Consider the following 20,112-nt stretch of genomic DNA (forward strand, 5'->3'; position numbering starts at 1 on the left):
TCTCATTATGAGCTTTAAATGAGTAACATAAATGTATTTTTTCAGTTTATTTATTTTGGTACTCTAATATTAAATCTACTTTCTGGTGTAAGCAACAAAATAGTCTTTTATGCTGGTATGCAATATTCTTTTTAATTTTCTGTCTTTTAGTACGACAGTATTCCCCACCTAAAACTGCTCTTGGCCTTTAACCTACATCTTAAACATCGAAGCAAATGCTGATCAACTTCAGGCTTTAGTGTGTCCCTACTCATAAACATTCCAAACCATTGGTTATGAGAAGTGGTGCAAACTCAGGGCAGCCAGTTTTTTATGCATTAAATAATGCTATTCCTTGCTTTGTGTAGTTATGAAATATCTACTTACAAATTGGGCACCAAAAAAGTTTTTTATGTGGGGTCAGTATTACACACAACCTACATCATCACACAGTGTCCAGAACACAATTAGCCATAGCATCCATTTCATCATTCAGATACCCCTGAGTCTGTTGTAACACTCAAAATAGCTTAACTACCACAATACCAAAGGAGAAAAACAAACAGTCACTGTCCTCATGAGGCACGGTGCTACCTATGAATTAGTTACAAATTCTGGATAATGATTGATAAAATTACTGATCCAACAACTTTCATTGATCATATCTTCAAACCCATTCAAAAAGTTATTTACTTCAATATTAACTAATGAGTACAATTTTTTTTCTGCAACATAGTACAAGGTGTACAACTTTGCTTCCGCCGTTTTCCCGCAACATTTGAGGCTTTAATGAGACAAATTGGTTTCACAAGTATCATTAAAAGTATTTTCCATTGCTGGCCACTACTTTCTCTCATCTTTCGGGCAGTGTACGAATCCTGCATCGAAGAAATTGTTCATCTTTTGAAGCGATCCATGAATTGATCCAGTTTGTGACTTCTTCATGAGTTTGGAAGTGTTGGTCAGCCAGGCCATGCACCATTCATCTAAACAGGGGATAGTCAGAGGGAGAAATGTCTGGAGAATATGGTGGGTGGGGTAGGACTTCCCATTTTAACGTTTCCAAGTACATTTTGACCTCTTTTTGCAATGTGGGGTCAAGTGTGCTCATTCAGCAAAATCACTTTATCATGCCTCTCGCTGTATTGTGGCTGTTTGTCTTTTAATGCTCTGCTCTAATGCATTAATTGCATTCGATAATGAGCACCTGTGATTGTTTCACTTGGTTTTAGCATGTCATAGTATACGACGCCGAGCTGGTCCCACCAAATGCAGAGCATGATTTTGGAGCTGTCGACATGGAAGCACGGCCAGGATATACCCATGATTTTTTGTGTTTAGGGTTATCATAATGAACCCATTTTTCGTCCCCGGCCACAGTGCGATGCAGAAATCCCTTCCGTTTTTGCCTCTGAAGTAACTGTTCACAAACACTGTTCAACGTCTCTTGGGTTCAGCTCACATGGGACCCAAGTTCCTTCTTTCTGAATCATGCCCATAGCCTTGAGATGTTTTGAAATGACTTGTGTCACTCCCACTAATTGTGCCACTTCTTCTTGAGTTTGATGCGAGTCTTCACTCAGCAATGTCTCCAATTCTGCCTCTTTGAAAACATTCTCTCTTCCACCACTATGCCAGTCTGTGACGTAAAAGTCACAGTTCTTGAAGCGTTGAAACCACTCACAACATGTTCTTTCACTAATAGTGTTCTTACCATACATAATCGAGAGCATTCGATGAGACTCAGCCACTGTTTTCTCCATATTGAAACAAAACAGTAACACCTCCCACAAATGACGAGAATTAGGGTCGTAAACTGACATTTTCAATCAAGAACAACTTTATGATGCAGACACAAATTGACTAATGTTTGAATGAGGTTATGTTGACAAAGTCCAAGCTAACTGCCTGATGTCTGCAATCTGTTTCTTTCGACCGCTACTTACCGTTGTAAGTTTTTAACTTACCACCTATTGGCAAATGGCGGAAGCAAAGTTCTACACCTTGTATTTCATTACACAAATCAAATGTTACTGTTGTAATGTTTTTGTCTCTTCTCTCCCAATCTTGGAGAAACTGAAAATGATGTTAATCAGACTTCAACTACTGAAAACATCAAGATGTACTAATTTTACTCTAAATACAATGCTTTCCTGTCTCTAATTAGGTTACCATAGTCTTCTGATCAATACACTCAGTCAACTCCAGACCCAAAATTCTACTGCCCTAAAAAGAAAACCATTATGATCCTCAGAAAGAACTACATAAAAGCAAAGGAATGGCATTATACAAGGGCTGTTCAGTAAAGAATGAACATAATTTTTTTATGGTCATAATTTCTTACTCTAAAATTTAATCTTATGATATTCTGTTAGCTTAATGTGCAACAAACACACCGTGGTAGTTTCATTGTTGGGACTCCTGGTTCCCGCCTGTGAGAGGCAGGCAAGGTCAGACATGTTCAGTATTGCATACCGCTACAATGGAGGTAGCATGTGAGGAACAATATGTGGCTTTGAAATTCTGCTTTTGTCTCAACAAATCTTCAGCTGAGGCCTATACAATGCTACAGGAGGCCTATGGAGAGTCTGTTCTTCCCTACAGCACAGCTCGAAGATGGTTTAAAATGTTTAAAGAGGGGAGACAATAAATTTCAAAGGAAGGTGGACCCGGTGCTCCAGTTACTGCTTACTGCTCTTACGGAAAAAAACATGAACACTGCAGCTGTCATTGTGAGAGAGGATCAGCGTATTACCTTAAGATGACTTCCCACTTTCTGAAATACTGAACATTTCAATGGGTGCCATTCAGACGTTAGTGACAGAAAAACTACAAATGACATTTGTTTCTGATTCCTGAACAAAAGGACATTCACATATTAGCTCTGCATGCTGTTAAAGTTGACATTAGAGGAAGGTCCTGAGTTTCTTTCAAATGTAATCACTGCTGATGAAACTTGGCTACATCATTTTGACTCTGAAAGCAGACAGCAAAGCTCAGGGTGAAAATCTCCTTCATCACCAACCCCCAAAAAAGCAAAACTGGTGCTTCTGCTGGGAAAGTTATGGTCATCTCATTCTTTGATATTAATGGAATGGTTTGTCAGCATGTTGTACCTGCACACACATCAGTAACTGTACAATACTACAAGGATGTCCTGAAAACATTGCAAGTCCATATCAGGCGCAAAAGACCACATTTTTGTGAAGCAGGCTGGATGCTGCACCACAATAATGCGTGACCTCATATTGCCGATGTTGTTGCTGAATATATATCAACGTGAAGTGCATCACTCACCCTCCCTCTTCTCCGGATTTAGCCCCATGTCACTTTTTTCTGTTCCCTAACATGAAGAAACGCCTTCATGGGAGGCATTAGCAATCATCAGAAGCAGTGATGAAAGCTGTGAGATGATTTTGAAAGCGTGCATTTGAAGACTGGCAGAAACTCTAAAAAGAGATCATAATTTATTTACTACCATTGTACCTTGTGCCAGAAAACCTGAGAGATCACACTTTGTAATAGTGCTTGATTGTAGGCTACGGCCATTCGTAGTCTTCCTACCAGTCTGCTTTGATGGCCTGTATAATACGTACTTCAGCATTATTCATCGTTTCTCCATTCAGTTAGGCTCTGATTAACTTCTACAACATTACAATAAAATTTTCATATTAATTCACAATATATATAAAAAATCACAATCCACAGAATTTAAAAAGTAATATTTTCCTAATTATTCAGCTTTGCATCATCTGAATGTTAAATAGTGCGATACCTTTTTTGCATGATGCATTATTCTCTTTTTGACCTGTCACATATGTCACTTTAAAGACCTTTTGCAACTCTTTGAATGACGTGGGTGGGACTAGAGGGTCAAGTAATTTAAATGAAAGGACTACAGAGATGACACATCGTACTATAGATAAGCATAACACTAGATGAGTATGTATTCATGATGAACAAAATATAGAGAACATAGTGAAGGCATGCAATATTAGAGAGTTCTGGAACATTTGTAAAAGGGAAGGAGGTCTGTGGGAGTGGTCATTGATCAAAGTGGGATTATCAGAAAAACTACTTCATGTATGGTTCTGTGTCACCTTTTCCATTAGAAAGGTTCTGAAGTTGAACGACAAAGTGAAATTTCCAATTTCCTTTGAGTGTAAAGGAACTTAGGATATTGACTGATGCAGTTAGTTTGGTATTAGATATGGAACTGAGATGGTAGAGACAACTAAGGTACATCTGAGTGAAGATCTGAGAAAGTTTCCTGATGCTGTGTTCTTGCTGGCTTTAAAGATTCTAAACATTCATATTTGAGGGAAGCAGGACATGTGGCTAAGCAAGTCGAAAAGATTCACCAGATTGAGTTAGCAGCACAAGCATGGGTGGTATCTGGAGAACAGGAGTCAGACAGGGATATTGCACTGTTGATGTACCTGAGGAGAAAGTTAGTTAATGTTTTAAGGCAGTTGCTGCAGTCTTTGTATAGCTTGACAGATAATGGCATCCATCTGTATATGGGGTTCAGACACTGAGAACATAAAAAACAATGAGAAAATTACATTTTGTATTTGCGTCATTTTATTGATAAATTTGAATGATACATAGGTTTCTAATATTATGATGCAAGAGTTAATAACTGTTTTACTGGTTTCAGAATGGTATAAGAGTCTTAGAAGCTCTTTCTGCAACTGGTCTGCGAAGCATTCGCTATGCTAAAGAAGTTCCAGGGGTAAAAGAGGTTGTGGCCAATGATATTAGTGAGAAAGCTGTCAAAAGCATTCAGACAAATGTAGCTCATAATGGAGTAGAGGAACTGGTGACTACAACACAATCTGATGCGGGGTAATGATAATTTTCTTTTCAATTTTTCTTCCTTACTCCTCTAAGAACTATATTACAAGAGTGATGGGTAGTCCAGTGAATTAAAATTTGCTGTTAATTTTGCTGCAGTTATTTTCTGAACTTCAACAAAGCATAATTTGTTTACTGCCATTTTATGTATTTGTTGTTTTTCTTTTATTATAATATATAGTAAATATAATATTAGTACTTAATACATCACTTATTTCAGTGCAAGTTTTCCTGACACTTTGCAATAATTATTATTAAGAGTTAGGGCCAACAGTAATATTTTTAGTCTTCCTTTTTTTTCAGCATGCTGATGTACCAACACAAGCATCCAAAAGACAGATTTGATGCTATTGACCTTGATCCATATGGGTGCCCCTCTCAGTTCTTAGATTCAGCTGTACAGTCAGTAGCTGATGGTGGCCTTCTGCTTGTCACTAGCACTGACATGGCCGTTCTTGCCGGGAACACACCAGAGACTTGTTATGTGAAATATGGTGCTGTATCTCTCAGGATACGAGCATGTCATGAGATGGTTAGTGTCAATAGCACATAAGAATGTTGCATGTATTTTTATCTTGTGTATCAGTTTCATAGTGTTTCTTATTTAGTGATGTTTCTGTGTGTTTTTATAGAATTCTGTTTCTTTTTCTGTTTCAGATTTTAAATTTTTTTTAATGATTCATGTTAAATTGTTGTGAGATTAAACTCCGAAGTTCAGGTAGACCGTGTCACAGTACTTACTTGTTCAGTCTCATTGTTAATACCAGGAGACTCCTGACAATAACTTGTACTGCAACACATTCAGCTTGAGAATAGTGGAGACTTGCTTATTTCCTGGCCTGTATTGCTTGTTGTTTCTGATGTTTAGTGTGTCATGCATTTTGTTTTAGAGGGACTGTTGATTATCCTTTAATGTATGTGGTATTCAGGGAGCTATTTAACACAAGGACTGTTACACATTATAAATATGCTGATATTTCTGAGCTTTTTGGTGATGCACAAAACTGTAAGAAGGTCTGGTATTGTACTACAACTGGCTTTGTAACAATGAGAGATACTGTACTTCATATCATTGGCTCAAGGAACTATTGTGGTGGTATCCGGTTTGTTGCCAATCAAAGCATCTTAACCTGTATTCATACCTTGTTTGTATTTTACTTTTGTAAAGGCCTTCATACCTTCCTAAGTGGAAGTTGTTTGGACCACTGTAGGAACAGATTTATTATTATGACTGATCTTACCTATGAAGAGTTGCAGTTCTTATAAGTTTTTGGGGGCTAGTAGGTAGTGTACTGCTTTTATGAACTCAAATGTGATCTTAAGTAATCCTTTGTTCTGGAAGTCGATACTTCGTATGTAGTGTAGGTACTGATGCTCCAGTTGAAGAACCAGCTTGCACTATAAGCTGCTAACGTTGAGTTTCTCGAATAGCAGTCTTAAGGGACACAAATGGTGTCTGTATCCTCAAACTAGTTGGCACATGATACCTTTGTATTGTTACCACAAACATCAAACTTTAAATCTGTACATTTCAGATACTATTTTTAGGTCTAATATTTGGTTCATCACCTTATCAAGTAGCAGTTGTAAATATTGGTCAGTCAAATGGATCTTTGATAAAGTATTTGTACCTGGTAATTTGATTGGCAGTTCTTTGAGGCAAGGTATCAGATACAGGTCTATGTTGGACTGGTTTTGAAACTTCAACAAATTTATTTTGCACCATTATTTCCACCATCATGGGTTTAAGGTTATAAGTGTGATAACACTCCAGACAAGGCATCTGCAACTGATTTTGACATTGTGTATCCTGAGCAGCACTTTTTGACAACATATAAAATGGCCAAATACTGACTTATGAAGAACCGATTGAGTGTGAGTGACTGCAAACTACACACTTTTTGTTGTTGGTGACTACTGATTCTGGACAACTAATACCACTGCTGTCACTTTATTTTGCTGTAGCTGTATGTTTACTGTGGAAAACACTGACTGATGAAGAAAATTCTGATTTTCATAAATTTGTGAAATCCTTGTCAGGTGCTGATTGCACTACTGAGGCTACTTTATGAGACAGCCTGGGCAGTTTGAGGATTTCGCTGAGACTTAAGTCCAAAACTCTTAATGCCATCACGCACTTGCGACCAGGTGCTAAATACACTAACGCATTGTGTATGAATGGTTCCATGAAAGCTATGCCGTTGAAGTTACACCGTCAAATGAAACCTGCAAGGACCAAATAGGAATGACCTATTTTGTGTAACATCCACTGTATCTGGGTGGGATGGCTGCTACTTGAATTTGATGACAAATGTACATACTCTACAAACTGCAGATGTTAGCAAATAATGAGTTTCCGGGGTCTTTGAAGGGTGCTAATGTGTTCAGTGCTGTGTACAAATCACTAACAGAAAACAACAATAATGGCTACACAGATTAGGCATGCTACTTTAAGGAAACACAGGACCATTTTGTATGTTTTATTTATTAATATTTCAGCCTGATGTCTCACAAATGGTATCACTGCCAGTTTAAACTTATTGCCAAGTCATCATTAGACAATCTCAATAAAAAATAAAGAAGAAAGGGGTATTTCCTATCCCATGTCCTCATTTATTGTTTAAACAAGTCATGTGATAGTGATGTGAATATAAGTCAAAACTGGTAATAGTACAATGTATGTGACAATGTTGAAAGACATAACATGAATAAAAGCAGCAATATCTTTCTGTGAGCAGCACTACATATCTAGCAATACAGCATACAGTGACAGAGGTTGAATTCCAAACTCTCCTTCAGTTTGTTGAAATTCATGAATGGAGGAGCAGGTGGAACTGATGCCACCTTTTACTGCATCAGGGGATTCAAAAGGAGCTCATACTGCTTTTACTATTGTGGCATCAACTTTTATTAACTCAGATCAAAAACTTTGGCTCCATAATGAAGTAGTTGAAAATGTACTAGTGTTGAAGCCTTGTTGCCATTTAAGTATCCCATGAGGAACTTCATTACTGAGTTTGTTTGTGACTGACAGAAGAGAGCTGTGCTCAAAGAACAAGTCCACTTCATGCAAGATCGTCAAGAGTGAACAAATGTTCCAAACATTTTGCAAGTCAATGAATAACATAAACTGTGCACTTCTGTGTAGCTCATTTTATTCTGCTTCTGAGATAGAGGCTTTGCCCATTGAAGTTGCCTGTAGTGGTTCCCCTGCTGAATGTTGCAAGATAGCCAAATGTCTTGCCCCATTTCCAGAATACCGTCTGGTGAGAGCTTTGATGAATCCCTTTTCCCTCTCCTTTGATTCAGGATACTGAAGCTACAATTTTATTGGTGCTATAATAATTTTCTGTCTTCAACGACATTGTCTTTCAACATGTTTATGTATGTAATGAACATAATGACTATTAAATACTTCTGTGGGGCACACACTAATCTACTTTCACATCTGACATCCTCTTTTATTTATTAAACAATGGAAACTCCAGGTAGGAATATCAACAATGTGCGAAAAGATAGATGTAAAGAAGACACATCAAGTTGCAGACAGGCACGATTAAAAGAGATTCACATTTATTAAGTGTGACATACTAAATTATGCTTGGTAATGGAAAGTCCTGCTGGAACATAAGTAATTTATGAGCAACATTCATCACCCCCCCCCCCCCCCCACCCACCCACCCACACACACACACACAGAGGAAAGTTTGAAAGTGTGACTGAATAGAGTGCAGGTTGAGTGGGCTTATGTCGGGTGGAGTGGGCGAGGGAAGAAGGCAGCCTGGAGGGAGAAGCAGATGCATGGGATAGAAATGAGGGAGGTAAACACAGCAGGTGCATCAGATAAGAATGCAATATAATGAGTTTTTTTAATCTCTTCAGTGAAGTATGCATAATTTTGAAACTTTGTTATTGATGAAAACTGTGTGATCTATCATGACTCGCACCTGGGACGTCGCCTTTCATGGGCAGTGCACTTCCCAAATGATTTGCTCAGGCACATGAGGAGTTAATAAATAGGCTAAGCTTTGAATATTATGTGGTGGAAATTTCCAGTGGTGCTTTACTAAATATGTGTAAACATTCTGTTTTTACTTTCCTTTAGTAGTATGATTAAAGGATAAAAATTATCTTTTATAGGCACTGAGGATACTGCTGCAGTGTATCGAAGCCCACGCAAATCGTTATGGACGATACATTGTTCCTCTCCTCTCACTTAGTGTTGACTTCTATATCAGAGTATTTGTCAGGGTATTCAGTGGACCTGTTCACTGCAAACGAACAACGAGGTAAGTGTCAGTTATAATGTTCACTGAAGCTGAAACGATAAATTTTATGTTCTGTTTCTCCAAATGCGTTAAAACTGTGATTTCCATGTATGTAATGTACATCTGTGTGGCTTAATGAAATACCTTGAAATAGTCACACATTTCGTTCTTTGTTTAACTAGCAAAGTATTCTCAGCGCCCTGTAATACGTGTCTTGAATATTCAGTAAATCTGTGAAAAGAAAATCTTGAAACAATCTTTCACATCTGTTTTTTAGATTGTAAAAATTTTGATAGACATATTTCCCAGCTTATTAAACATTATTAATTTAATTTTGGTTTTCCTGAAACTCAGAAACGTATGCAAATCATTCTTCAAGCTGAAGATTGCTGAACCTTGTTTGTTTTTGGTTGCTCCTTTTCTTCCCTTTAAATTCCACTGCTTTCTTTCTCCCAATCATAGTAAACGTGTGTATGAAACCATAAGCAGTTTAACAGTACATACAACCTTTTTACTTACCTAAATTAATGCACTTAATATACATGACATGAGGTCTATCAGTTTCATTCTGTAGGTTCCCTCACAGAATTTTGTAAGGTACTTTTGTTTTTAAATAAACTAATTTGGAGAAAATACAGAAAAGTATTCATTCATAAAAAATATGATACTGAAGCTGATAAGAAAATTTAATGCAGTAGTGAAAGCATATGGCATCTATTCAGAATATATTATCTCCCCTGTCCCCTCCTCACACTGAATGTATGAAGCACATCAAATCAGACGAAAGTCTGTTTCATGGATATTACTAATTTGGGTAATATACGATAGCTGATGAGATATGTACAGTGGCTTGCGGGTATTCTGCGATTAATAAACACACTAAAAAAACAGAAACATTGCCGAGTTTCTCTGCGATGCTCTTTTCCAATGCTAACTGATATGGTAACCTCCCCGCCCCCCTCTCCACACACACACACACACACACACACACACACACACACACACACACACACATTCTATTTCAGTCCTGTCTTCTGTCTTCTAGAGGAAGAACTGCTTGTGAAAGCAGTCATGTCATATACCAACTGTGCTGTAACTTCTGCACAGCCCTTCTGTGAGCATGGCCTCCAGCAAACTGTCCACCTGAAATGAATGGACAGTGCCAAATGGTGGCTTTGGCTAGCCAGCGGCAGAACATGTTGCTGAGTATAGCATGCTCCACTGTAATGGCTAATTCACAACCTGTGCTGTACTGGTTCAAAAGATCCTTGAATTTCTCCGTCTCCCTGGTCTCTGTCTATTCCAAGAACTAGCCTTACACCCCTGTACTCAGTGTCTCCTTGAAGAAAGCTCATGAAATTGCTGTATGCTGTGTCCTGCTACTAGTGCCTGTGAATCTGAGTGTGCCAAGAGTAGTGTCACTGTGCATGTGTACTTAAATCAACCACCCACTGTACCAGCATGGGCCACCCACTAGAGGCTGCCTGTAGGAAGCGAGCACACAGCACAGTCTCCACTGTGCCATCTACTGGCAACTGGCACCTGTATGTACACAGAGCAGTGCTTACTCACTCTGACAATGTTCTTTTGCTTTATACTGCTCACATCAGTTGCACCTTCTGTATGATTCTTTTGTCTTGTTTTGTGTGGAGTCATGAGAGGCTTATTTCTGTTATTTTTCAGAGGTTTATGAATAAAGATTTTGGTGTGTAAGACTCAAATTTGTGCAAAGTCTTATTCCTTTCATGGATTCCACATGAGGTGTATCAATTACTGTGTCAGCTTGCCACTCCACAAGAACTGGCGGCTCATATTTTGATCACATGTGAAGTTTATTGTCCAGCCACCGTCGAACGCATGTCATTATAGGGTGAGTTGAATTCTACTGATGCTGCAAGAAACCAAACCAGTCATACAGGCCCTGTGCAGCCAAACTTCACACCCATAGCCATAAGTGTCAGTTAGTTACTGATGCCCATAATGACAGTTATGCAGACTTTACAGTGCTCAGCATAATTATATGTTTAGTGCCAGACAAGGAAGTGTGCCAGAAGTCTTTACTCTCTGTAACCTGCCCCCCCCCCCCCTCCCCCAGTGCACCAATATATTGACAGTTCTGAACGACCAGTTACTTTCACCTCAAAATCTGTCACTCAGCCCAGCAGTATTACTGTCAGGGGAAAAAGAGGCTCTTACCATCATTTATGCTCTCCAGAAATTTCATGCTTTTTGTATGGCTCCAAGTTTCAACTTATTACTGACCATAAACCATTGGTTTCCTTGTTTAACCCTCACACTTCCATTGACATCGGCTGAGGTCACAATTTATATGCTTTTGAGGTTTTTTTGGGGGTTGCCTTGCACTTTAGTTTCTGACAATGGACCCCAGTTTGTTTCTCGCACCTTCCAATTGTTTTTTCCCATCACGACTAGATCATGTTATGGTTCTGCCATTCCACCCTCTATCAAATGATGAGGCAGAATGTCTAGTTTGTACATTCAAGTCCCAAATCAAAAAGTTTGTTGTGGATTCTTCACCGGACAATGCCCTTCTCCATTTTCTGAGCACCTATATAGCTTCATGCCTATGGGGGAGTGGAGCTTGACTGAATTACTTCACAGCTAGGAGCCACGCATGCTCCTCTGTTTTCTGCAGCCTGTACTGCATCGGTGAGTGCAAGGGTTTGGTCGCAGGCCCGAGTGGATGCCAGCAGCTGCTGTCTGCCACCAGATACACCACCTTTGTGATGTCTATACTGCCAGTGGCCTGGTGACATGTCACTTTGATCAGTTATGGCCCCACTTGCCACCAGAAGCTACTGGTTCACATGTGTGACCCTCCATTGCTGCAGCCCGTCCCGCCACTTCCGCCTGAAGCCCATTATTGCCTGCTGTGGAGGCATCCCCGTACCATTGGCTGCCTCTTCCATGGGCAGTGTCCTGGTGTTCCATCTGCTGGGTGCTGGTCCATCTTCAGCCTCGGTACCATTGCTGCAGCATGCTGTTTTGGCCTGGCCGCCTTCACTGGCCTCCTCACCATCATCACCTCAGCCATTGTTGCCAGTGGGTCCAATCAGGCTCCTCCACACACAGCCCTGTCTGCTGATGACAACACAGAAATGGTGATGGCACCCACCTCCTAATGGTTTTGCCAGTCTCTGCACGGACCCAGCACCCTTGGGCATGCCAACATCTCTGCGTATTGTGGCCCTATGCTGCTGTACCTGCCCAGCATATTGTCCTGCCCCCAGCGTCAGCACTGGCTGCTGCCACTCGGGATCTGATGAATCTATCTCTCATTGGGCTGCTGGCGTCTCCTCCCTCACCTGGTCACCATCTTTGCATAAGGGAGTGGTGTACTGTATTCTGCTATTAGTGCATTTAAGTGTGAGTGCACCAAGTGTAGTGTCATTGCGCATATTTACTTAAATCAACCGCCAATGTATCAGCTCGAGCCAACCACTAGAGGCCATCTGTGGGAAGCTAGCACACAGCATGGTCTCTGCCGCTTCATCTACCAGTGACTCACACCTATATAAGCGCAGAGTAGTGGTGACTCGCTTTGGCTATGTTCTTTTAGTTTGTACTACACACATCAGATGTTCTATACGTTGCATGTTCCGTATGATTCTTTTCTCTTGTTATGTGTGGAGTCATGAGAGTTTTATTTCTGTTATTGTTGAGATGTTTATGAGTAAAGCTATATTTGTGTTATTTGGATTGGTTTCATGTAGTACTTAGTTACTACAGTATAAGCTGGTTATCAGGAACTGCTCTGTATATTTTACATTACACAGCTCTTTTGTTAGCTATCACTTTTTCCTTATTTATCAATAAAACACCTGATGACAGTTCCCATTCACACAAAAAATATACTGCACCATTCCCTTCACCAAGATGACATATAGAACAAAACTTATAGAGCATTTTCACTACCCAGCTCTAACCTTATAATGTCACAACAGTGGCTGTACTGTATGAAAAATACTGCACTTCTTATGGTCCATGATGTAACTACACAAATAGTAGGTAGTAAAACGTAAACTTTCACAGCTGTAATTGCCACAATTAATAAAATATTCCAGGCTGTTATGACGTGGCTGAAGGGATCTCACTTTAAAACACAATGTTTTGTCCCCATCTGCTGAGGACATTTTCAGTAGGGATTGTAGTTTTATTGAATGTCCGATTCACACCCTGGCTTGCTACTGACTATCAGTAGCAAGCCAGAGTGTGAGTCAGACATTCAGCAAAGCTACAATCTCCCTTGAAAATGTCCACCGCAGATGGGAACGAAACGTTGGGCTTTAAAATGAAATCCCTTCAACCACGGCATAACAGTCCAGAATATTTGATTAATTGTGAAATAATAAATATTCATTGCGTATGTGCAGTAAATGCCCAAAATGCCAGTAATTCACAGACAGACTCAAAAGAGAAGTGCATGAAAAGTAACATAAGTCAGTGGTGAAGTTCACATGTTATTAACTTGCATGAATACACCGAGAGTATGAGTGATGACAGGAGACTTCTCTAAATGGTATTACGTATGCTGATTGAGACCGGTCTCAGAATGGATTTTAGCATAAAACAGAATAGTCACAGTCTCATGACATTTCACATGGCCTACACGTTACTCATATGCTAACCTGGCACTGACTCTTGCAGAGATGGGGGCATGGGTGACACCCCTACATGACGTTATGCAATTGCGTGCTGCTCACAAGAATTTTACTAGTGTGTGTGACAGGGAGATGTTAATGTGTTAATAGTAGTTCACATACTGAAGATTTTGAGTGGGGTTGGCCATATAAAGACCTGATGTATGAACACTTTAGTATTTTTGAAACTGCATAATGGTATGAAAAGCTGCTAGGTTATAGTTTGCTAATTTTGATGATCTTTATATTGTGATAGTGATTTGGCTTGCAAAATCTGTGGGTTAATAATAAAATGTACAAGTTCATAGAACTATTTTTATGCGTGCAATGGAATAACACATTTATGAGTACAGCCACCACATTGGAATATATGAGGTATTGTAAAATTTCTTAATTAACAGCTTAATTACTTACTGTGGGTGACATTCAGTTCATAAAAATTAGGGCAAGGAAAGTAGTGGTAAAAGCTGGCATCTAACAAGTGCAGTGGGTAAATTTTCAATGAAAAATCATGGTTTTTCCAAACTTTAACATCAGTTATCTGATAAGTTAATTGGTTTCAGGAAAATCAAAACATGTTACTCTGAAGTCTGGATGCCAATCTTTGTAATGAGTAGTGTCAGTACGTCAAAAATAACATATTAGCTCACTCACAATCTGCTATTGCATACTGTAGTGATAAATGTAGCTCTTAATATCTTATTAATTAACTTGGTTTCCAGTAAAAGTAGATACATTAATGGTATCAAAATATTGAAAAGAATATTCTGAATAATAAATGTTATTGAGGAAAATGTCTGACTATCCCCTCTGAACAACATGATGCAGTCATGCTTATGATCATGTGGTGCTACAGTATGCATGAAGTTTCAAACAGAAATGTAACAAAAGGCCTTATGAGCAGAGTATGTCATCATAGCTGTGCATGAGCAGTAATGCCCATTTTCTGGGCTCTCTGGCAACTGCTCAAACAAACCTATTTCTAATAGGATGCAGGAAAATTTTGCGGTTGTGGCATGGGAAGTGTTTCTTTCAAAATAAACTTTGTTGTGAAAATGTGTGATATATTTCTTAAATCATAGAGCATTTGACTCTCATCCAAAACTTAACACTTTGAGGACAAGCCACTTAGAAAAATTTCATGCCCAGAAGACCAGCCATTTATGTCATCATCTGAAAGCTTATTGGCACATTTGTGTTCGAAATATCTTAAAGAGTAACACACACAAGAAAAGACCAATATTATTTGTAGCTTTTCTTGAAGGTAAACTATATGCATATTAATTGAAGCCACGAACTTTTTCTATTTGTGTGTTCGCACTACTTAACTATGATATTGATATTGGCTTACATCTCCTATGCTCTGACTGTCTGCTGTCATTGGATGGCAAGATCATGTGATGTGAACTACCGTAGACTGACAAAAGTGTGTCACAAATTTATAAAACCTTTACCATTCACAGGATTGATAAGTTTTCATCCCCGAGGGAAAATATACTGTCACTTAACATGTAAAAAGTGTATTTTCAATCAGGAAAAAGTGTATTTTTAAACAGAAAATCGAAAATTTTTCCCCCTTGTCCGCATATACGCTCTGGGCATTCTTGTTCCTCTGTTGTATCTTCCCCTCCCAGTTGCTCTTCCATCTTTTTGTGTGCCGTGTACAACTCCCCCAGCCAGTGGCCAGAGCAAATTTGCTATTTGGGGTGCCTGCTGCTTCTCCTTCCCATACTCCCCAGCCATCAAACACCCTTGCCTAAAATGTCTCCCACTCTCTGCTTCCCTTCCTCTCCTCGCCTACTGCATCGAACACAATCCCTCAACCCAGTTGAGCTGCAGTGCTGGTGGAATGTCAGCTACAGTCATGTAGTTGTACGGATGTACGATTGTGTTTGCTCAGTAGCTCTAAAGATAGATTCTATGAAAGCTAGGAACTTTCTCAGTCATAAACATGTGCCTAGCAATGACTTAGCACCACAACCATTAGCGAGTTGGTATCCTTACTCCTCGGATCTAAAATCTGATGTACAGCCTGTTCCAAAATGATATTTACAATTTTGATGACATATATTTCATAAATGGGGATGCGTAGAAAGATGTGGATTGTAGCATAATGTGATCATACACACCCGAAGCTTTTAGAAAACATTTAAAGGAGTTCATTGTGTGCGCCATCTGTAGCGTGCATAATATCTAACAAGGAAACAGTCCCAAATGTCAATAATCAATCTTGATGAAACTTGCTGGGTATGTGGAGGGGTCAGAATAATGCAATACACATGTTTTCATTTCTATCCAATTTCATTTTTAAGGAGTAAAACATGCCCCAAAAGGTAATTTGGCAAATTAGGTTTGGAGGCAATTTCTTTGAAATGAAGATATATAAAAAATGTTTCTCATATAAAAGTTGACAAAACATGACATTCTCGAAAGATGTATAACCAAATTTTGTAATAATTTGAAATTTTGTACATCCATCAGTGTATGTTGAAAAATGAAAGCTTTTGTCACAACATATATTAAGGAAGCTTTCAAGGTACATATATCCATGTATAATAAAGCGGTTTCGGAAATTCCATTTTTTTTTTAATAAGCTTCACACAATCTGCTGTCTGAGTATTTTCAACACACCTAATTAAAGTATCTAAACGTTCATTATTATTCTAGTTATTTATTTTACTTATATTTGTTTAATATTTTAAATTTCTTATTTTATGATTTACATTGATTCTTTTTTGTTTTGTTTTTTATTTTACCATTTCACATATGTGTAATTTGTTAATAGAAAATTATAAGTAACTCATCGTTATGACACAAAATCATTACAATAATGATAATATGAAAATAAATGCTTAAAACATAATGTTTTCATACACCATGCACATGAAATGAATGATATTTCGTTACGTAATATACACGACAGAGAAGACAGTGTAAAACAAAATTCTGCAGGGTTTAAAATTGTCACGGGTGATCCTCTAAATATCCCGATTTGTTTCGAGCATATTTCAGTACAATGGTAAGCCTTGGCAAAGTGAACTGAATATGTACTACTGACTGCAGCTTGATTATATTGTTTCTCAACTGGAGATTGATATTACTACATTCAGGAGAGCTAGATCTGTAAACCTTATCACAACGTACTTCCATCGTCGACGGCCGTTTACACTTCACGACTGTACCTGTGCCATCGAGCCCTTTGGGATCACCAGTTGAACAAGTTCCTTGTCTTCTGATACAACGCTCTGTACAGATTTTCACACTGACTGCCCCAATAATGTAACAATAGCACAGATTTTTCTCCCTCACTGGGAAAGAAATCATCTTTCAAATGTTTGATCTGGTCAGATGTTTCTTTACCAGATTTTGATGTTGTATAATATTTGGGGCTTCAAAAAGAGAGTCTTGAATTCTCAGTCCAAACTCCCTATTAGTTTCTTTTAAAACTACAAAAAGGCTTGTGCTCAGTGTGGGTGTTGAGGGAGGGGGCAACACTTTGACTCTCATATGTTGAAAATACTCTTGACACTACATTGTATTCATTGTATTTTTCAAAAATGGTATTTCAAAAACCAGCTTTATTAAACATGGTAATATGTAGCTCGAAAGCTGCTTTAATTTATGTTGTTACTAAAGTTTTCATTTTTCAAAATTAATTAATGGTGGTGGGGTATTTCAAAAAATTTTAAATGATTACAAAATTTGATCATACCATTTTCAAGAACCTTACTTACATATCAACATTTTTATATATAATTGTTTTGAAGATACTCCCTCCTAACCCACTATGCCAAATTACCTTTTGGTGTGTGTTTTACCCTTAAAAGCAAAATTGGACACAAATAGAAAAATATGTTTTGCATTAATTTACTTCCTCTGCACACCAGCCAAGTGTTATCAAGATCATTTATTGGCACTTGGGAATGTTCCCTTGTAGTGATATTCCAATTCCTCTGGCCTAGCATGTCCTCATTTATATGTGCAATAGCTGCTCTGATGTGAACTCACAGTACCTGCAGGTCCTGAACCAGGCTTTGGTAGACAGTATCTTTCACAAAAAAAATTAATGGGATTATGTGTCTATAAGTCGTTTTTTGTATAAGATGGTTGAGGGACTTAGGCTGTTAAGTATAAAATGTAAAATTGAAAACACATCTATATTTTGATTGCTCTTATCTTCAATTGATGGATGAAGGAATCACGCTGTTGAAAGTAGAAGTCTACAGATACCAGTTCCTTAATGCTGGCCACTATTTCAACCGCACATGAGGTGGGATTCTCCTACATGTTGGTCATGGGGCCTGAAGATGGCTTAGTGAAACACTGAAACTGGTCACATAAACAAAAATTACATTCAGAATTTAATTTTACGTTTTATTTTTAGTGGGATTATGTGTAGAGGCCTTGGGGGCAAGGAAATGGATTCTCTTCTACCAATCTAACAACTTGGAAATGTGTCGTCCACAACCCTCCTGATGGTCAAGGCCTGGTAAGGGCACCACCCTGCTGGAGCATGATGTCAGTTTGCAATTCTTCGACTTGTGGACATGTAAACTATTGCAGAATGTCCAGATAACAGTTGAGGTTATTGAGGTGTCTTCAAACTTATTTCATATCCAAATGGTTCATTTCTGAACGAGAGTCCCTTATGAAAATATTATCCACGAGGTCTCCTCTACATAGATTGTCCATAAAGTAATAAGATGGGCCACTGAGTAGCATTCCAGTCACCAGCAGCGTGCTCCGCAGCAGGGTTATTCGTGGTATGCACTCTAAGCTAAGCAATGCTCTGGGCGACAGTTGTGTCCAAGCTCTGGTACAGTGAGGAGTGCATGGTGCAAAAGCTGTTATTGATATTCTGTCATGCCAGAAGCTTCATCATGACAGTGGGCTGAAGTTCCACTGACAATGGTCCAGCCTACACCACCTGCATTATCTACATCTACATATGTACTCCTCAATCCACCATACAGTGCGTGGTGGAGGGTACCTCGTACCACAACTATCATCTTCTCTCCCTGTTCCTCTCCCAAACAGAATGAGGGAAAAATGACTGCCTATATGCCTCTGTACGAGCCCTAATCTCTCTTATCTTTGTGGTCTTTCCGCAAAATGTAAGTTGGCGGCAGTAAAATTGTACTGCAGTCAGCCTCAAATGCTGATTCTCTAAATTTCCTCAATAGTGATTCACGAAAAGAACGCCTCCTTTCCTCTAGAGACTCCGACCCGAGTTCCTGAAGCATTTCCATAACACTCGCGTGATGATCAAACCTACCAGTAACAAATCTAGCAGCCCGCCTCTGAATTGCTTCTATGTCCTCCCTCAATCCGACCTGACACGGATCCCAAACACTCGAGCAGTACTCAAGAATAGGTCATATTCGTGTTTTATAAGCGGTCTGCTTTACAGATGAACCACATCTTCCCAAATTCTACCAATGAACCGAAGACGACTATCCGCCTTCCCCACAACTGCCATTACATGCTTGTCCCACTTCATATCGCTCTGCAATGTTACGCCAAAATACTTAATCGACTTGACTGTGTCAAGCACTACACTACTAATGGAGTATTCAAACATTACAAGATTCTTTTTCCTATTCACCTGCATTAATTTACATTTATCTATATTTAGAGTTAGCTGCCATTCTTTACACCAATCACAAATCTTGTCCAAGTCATCTTGTATCCTCCTACAGTCACTCAACGACGACACCTTCCCATACACCACAGCATCATCAGCAAACAGCCGCACATTGCTATCCAGCCCATCCAAAAGATCATTTATGTAGATAGAAAACAACAGCGGACCTACCACACTTCTGTGGGGCACTCCAGATGATACCCTCACCTCCGATGAACACTCACCATCGAGGACAAACTGGGTTCTGACTGTCTACCTGGCCCGGATAGATGCTGCAACCTTGCCATGAGCCCACCAGACTTTCTTCTGTTCCAAAGGCTCAAGAGAAGCCTTTTCATCAATGTTCCCCTCATGCAATGGACTGCCACAGAGTCTACAGAGTCTCAGAAAGAGGTTACGGCAACTGACTTCTAGGGAGCCTTTGCAGCTTAAGTATCGCATTGGTGCCCAAGGAGAAGTTTTTTTATGTGTGTGTAACGTCTCCCTCTAACAGACAGTTCACCATCAATAGCATCACAGGATTTGAACCATCTTACCCCTAGGTCGAGCACCACCACACAAACATACATTAGTAACCTGGTCATGAATGCAAGTGCCCAGGAGAGTATTTTGAAGAATTTTAACAATACATACTGAGTGAATGAATAAATTCTTTTTGCCAGACTCAGTTCCTTTATGGACAAACCCCATACAATCCGTAGAA

The 20,112-nt window shown here is 39.1% G+C and overlaps 1 protein-coding gene across 1 annotated transcript in view; it reads left to right on the plus strand.

The window, feature by feature from the left end:
• The window catches only part of LOC126455692 (probable tRNA (guanine(26)-N(2))-dimethyltransferase), a 56,802-nt gene that overhangs the window by 9,602 nt on the left and 27,088 nt on the right, over nucleotides 1–20,112 (plus strand). Inside the window, exons 3-5 of the mRNA XM_050091458.1 lie at nucleotides 4,640–4,827; nucleotides 5,140–5,368; nucleotides 8,977–9,125. Coding sequence (XP_049947415.1) covers nucleotides 4,640–4,827; nucleotides 5,140–5,368; nucleotides 8,977–9,125 — 566 coding nt within the window. The remainder of the gene's footprint in view (nucleotides 1–4,639; nucleotides 4,828–5,139; nucleotides 5,369–8,976; nucleotides 9,126–20,112) is intronic.

The sequence above is a fragment of the Schistocerca serialis genome, chromosome 2, assembly GCF_023864345.2.
Source record: "Schistocerca serialis cubense isolate TAMUIC-IGC-003099 chromosome 2, iqSchSeri2.2, whole genome shotgun sequence".
Lineage (NCBI taxonomy): Eukaryota > Metazoa > Arthropoda > Insecta > Orthoptera > Acrididae > Schistocerca > Schistocerca serialis.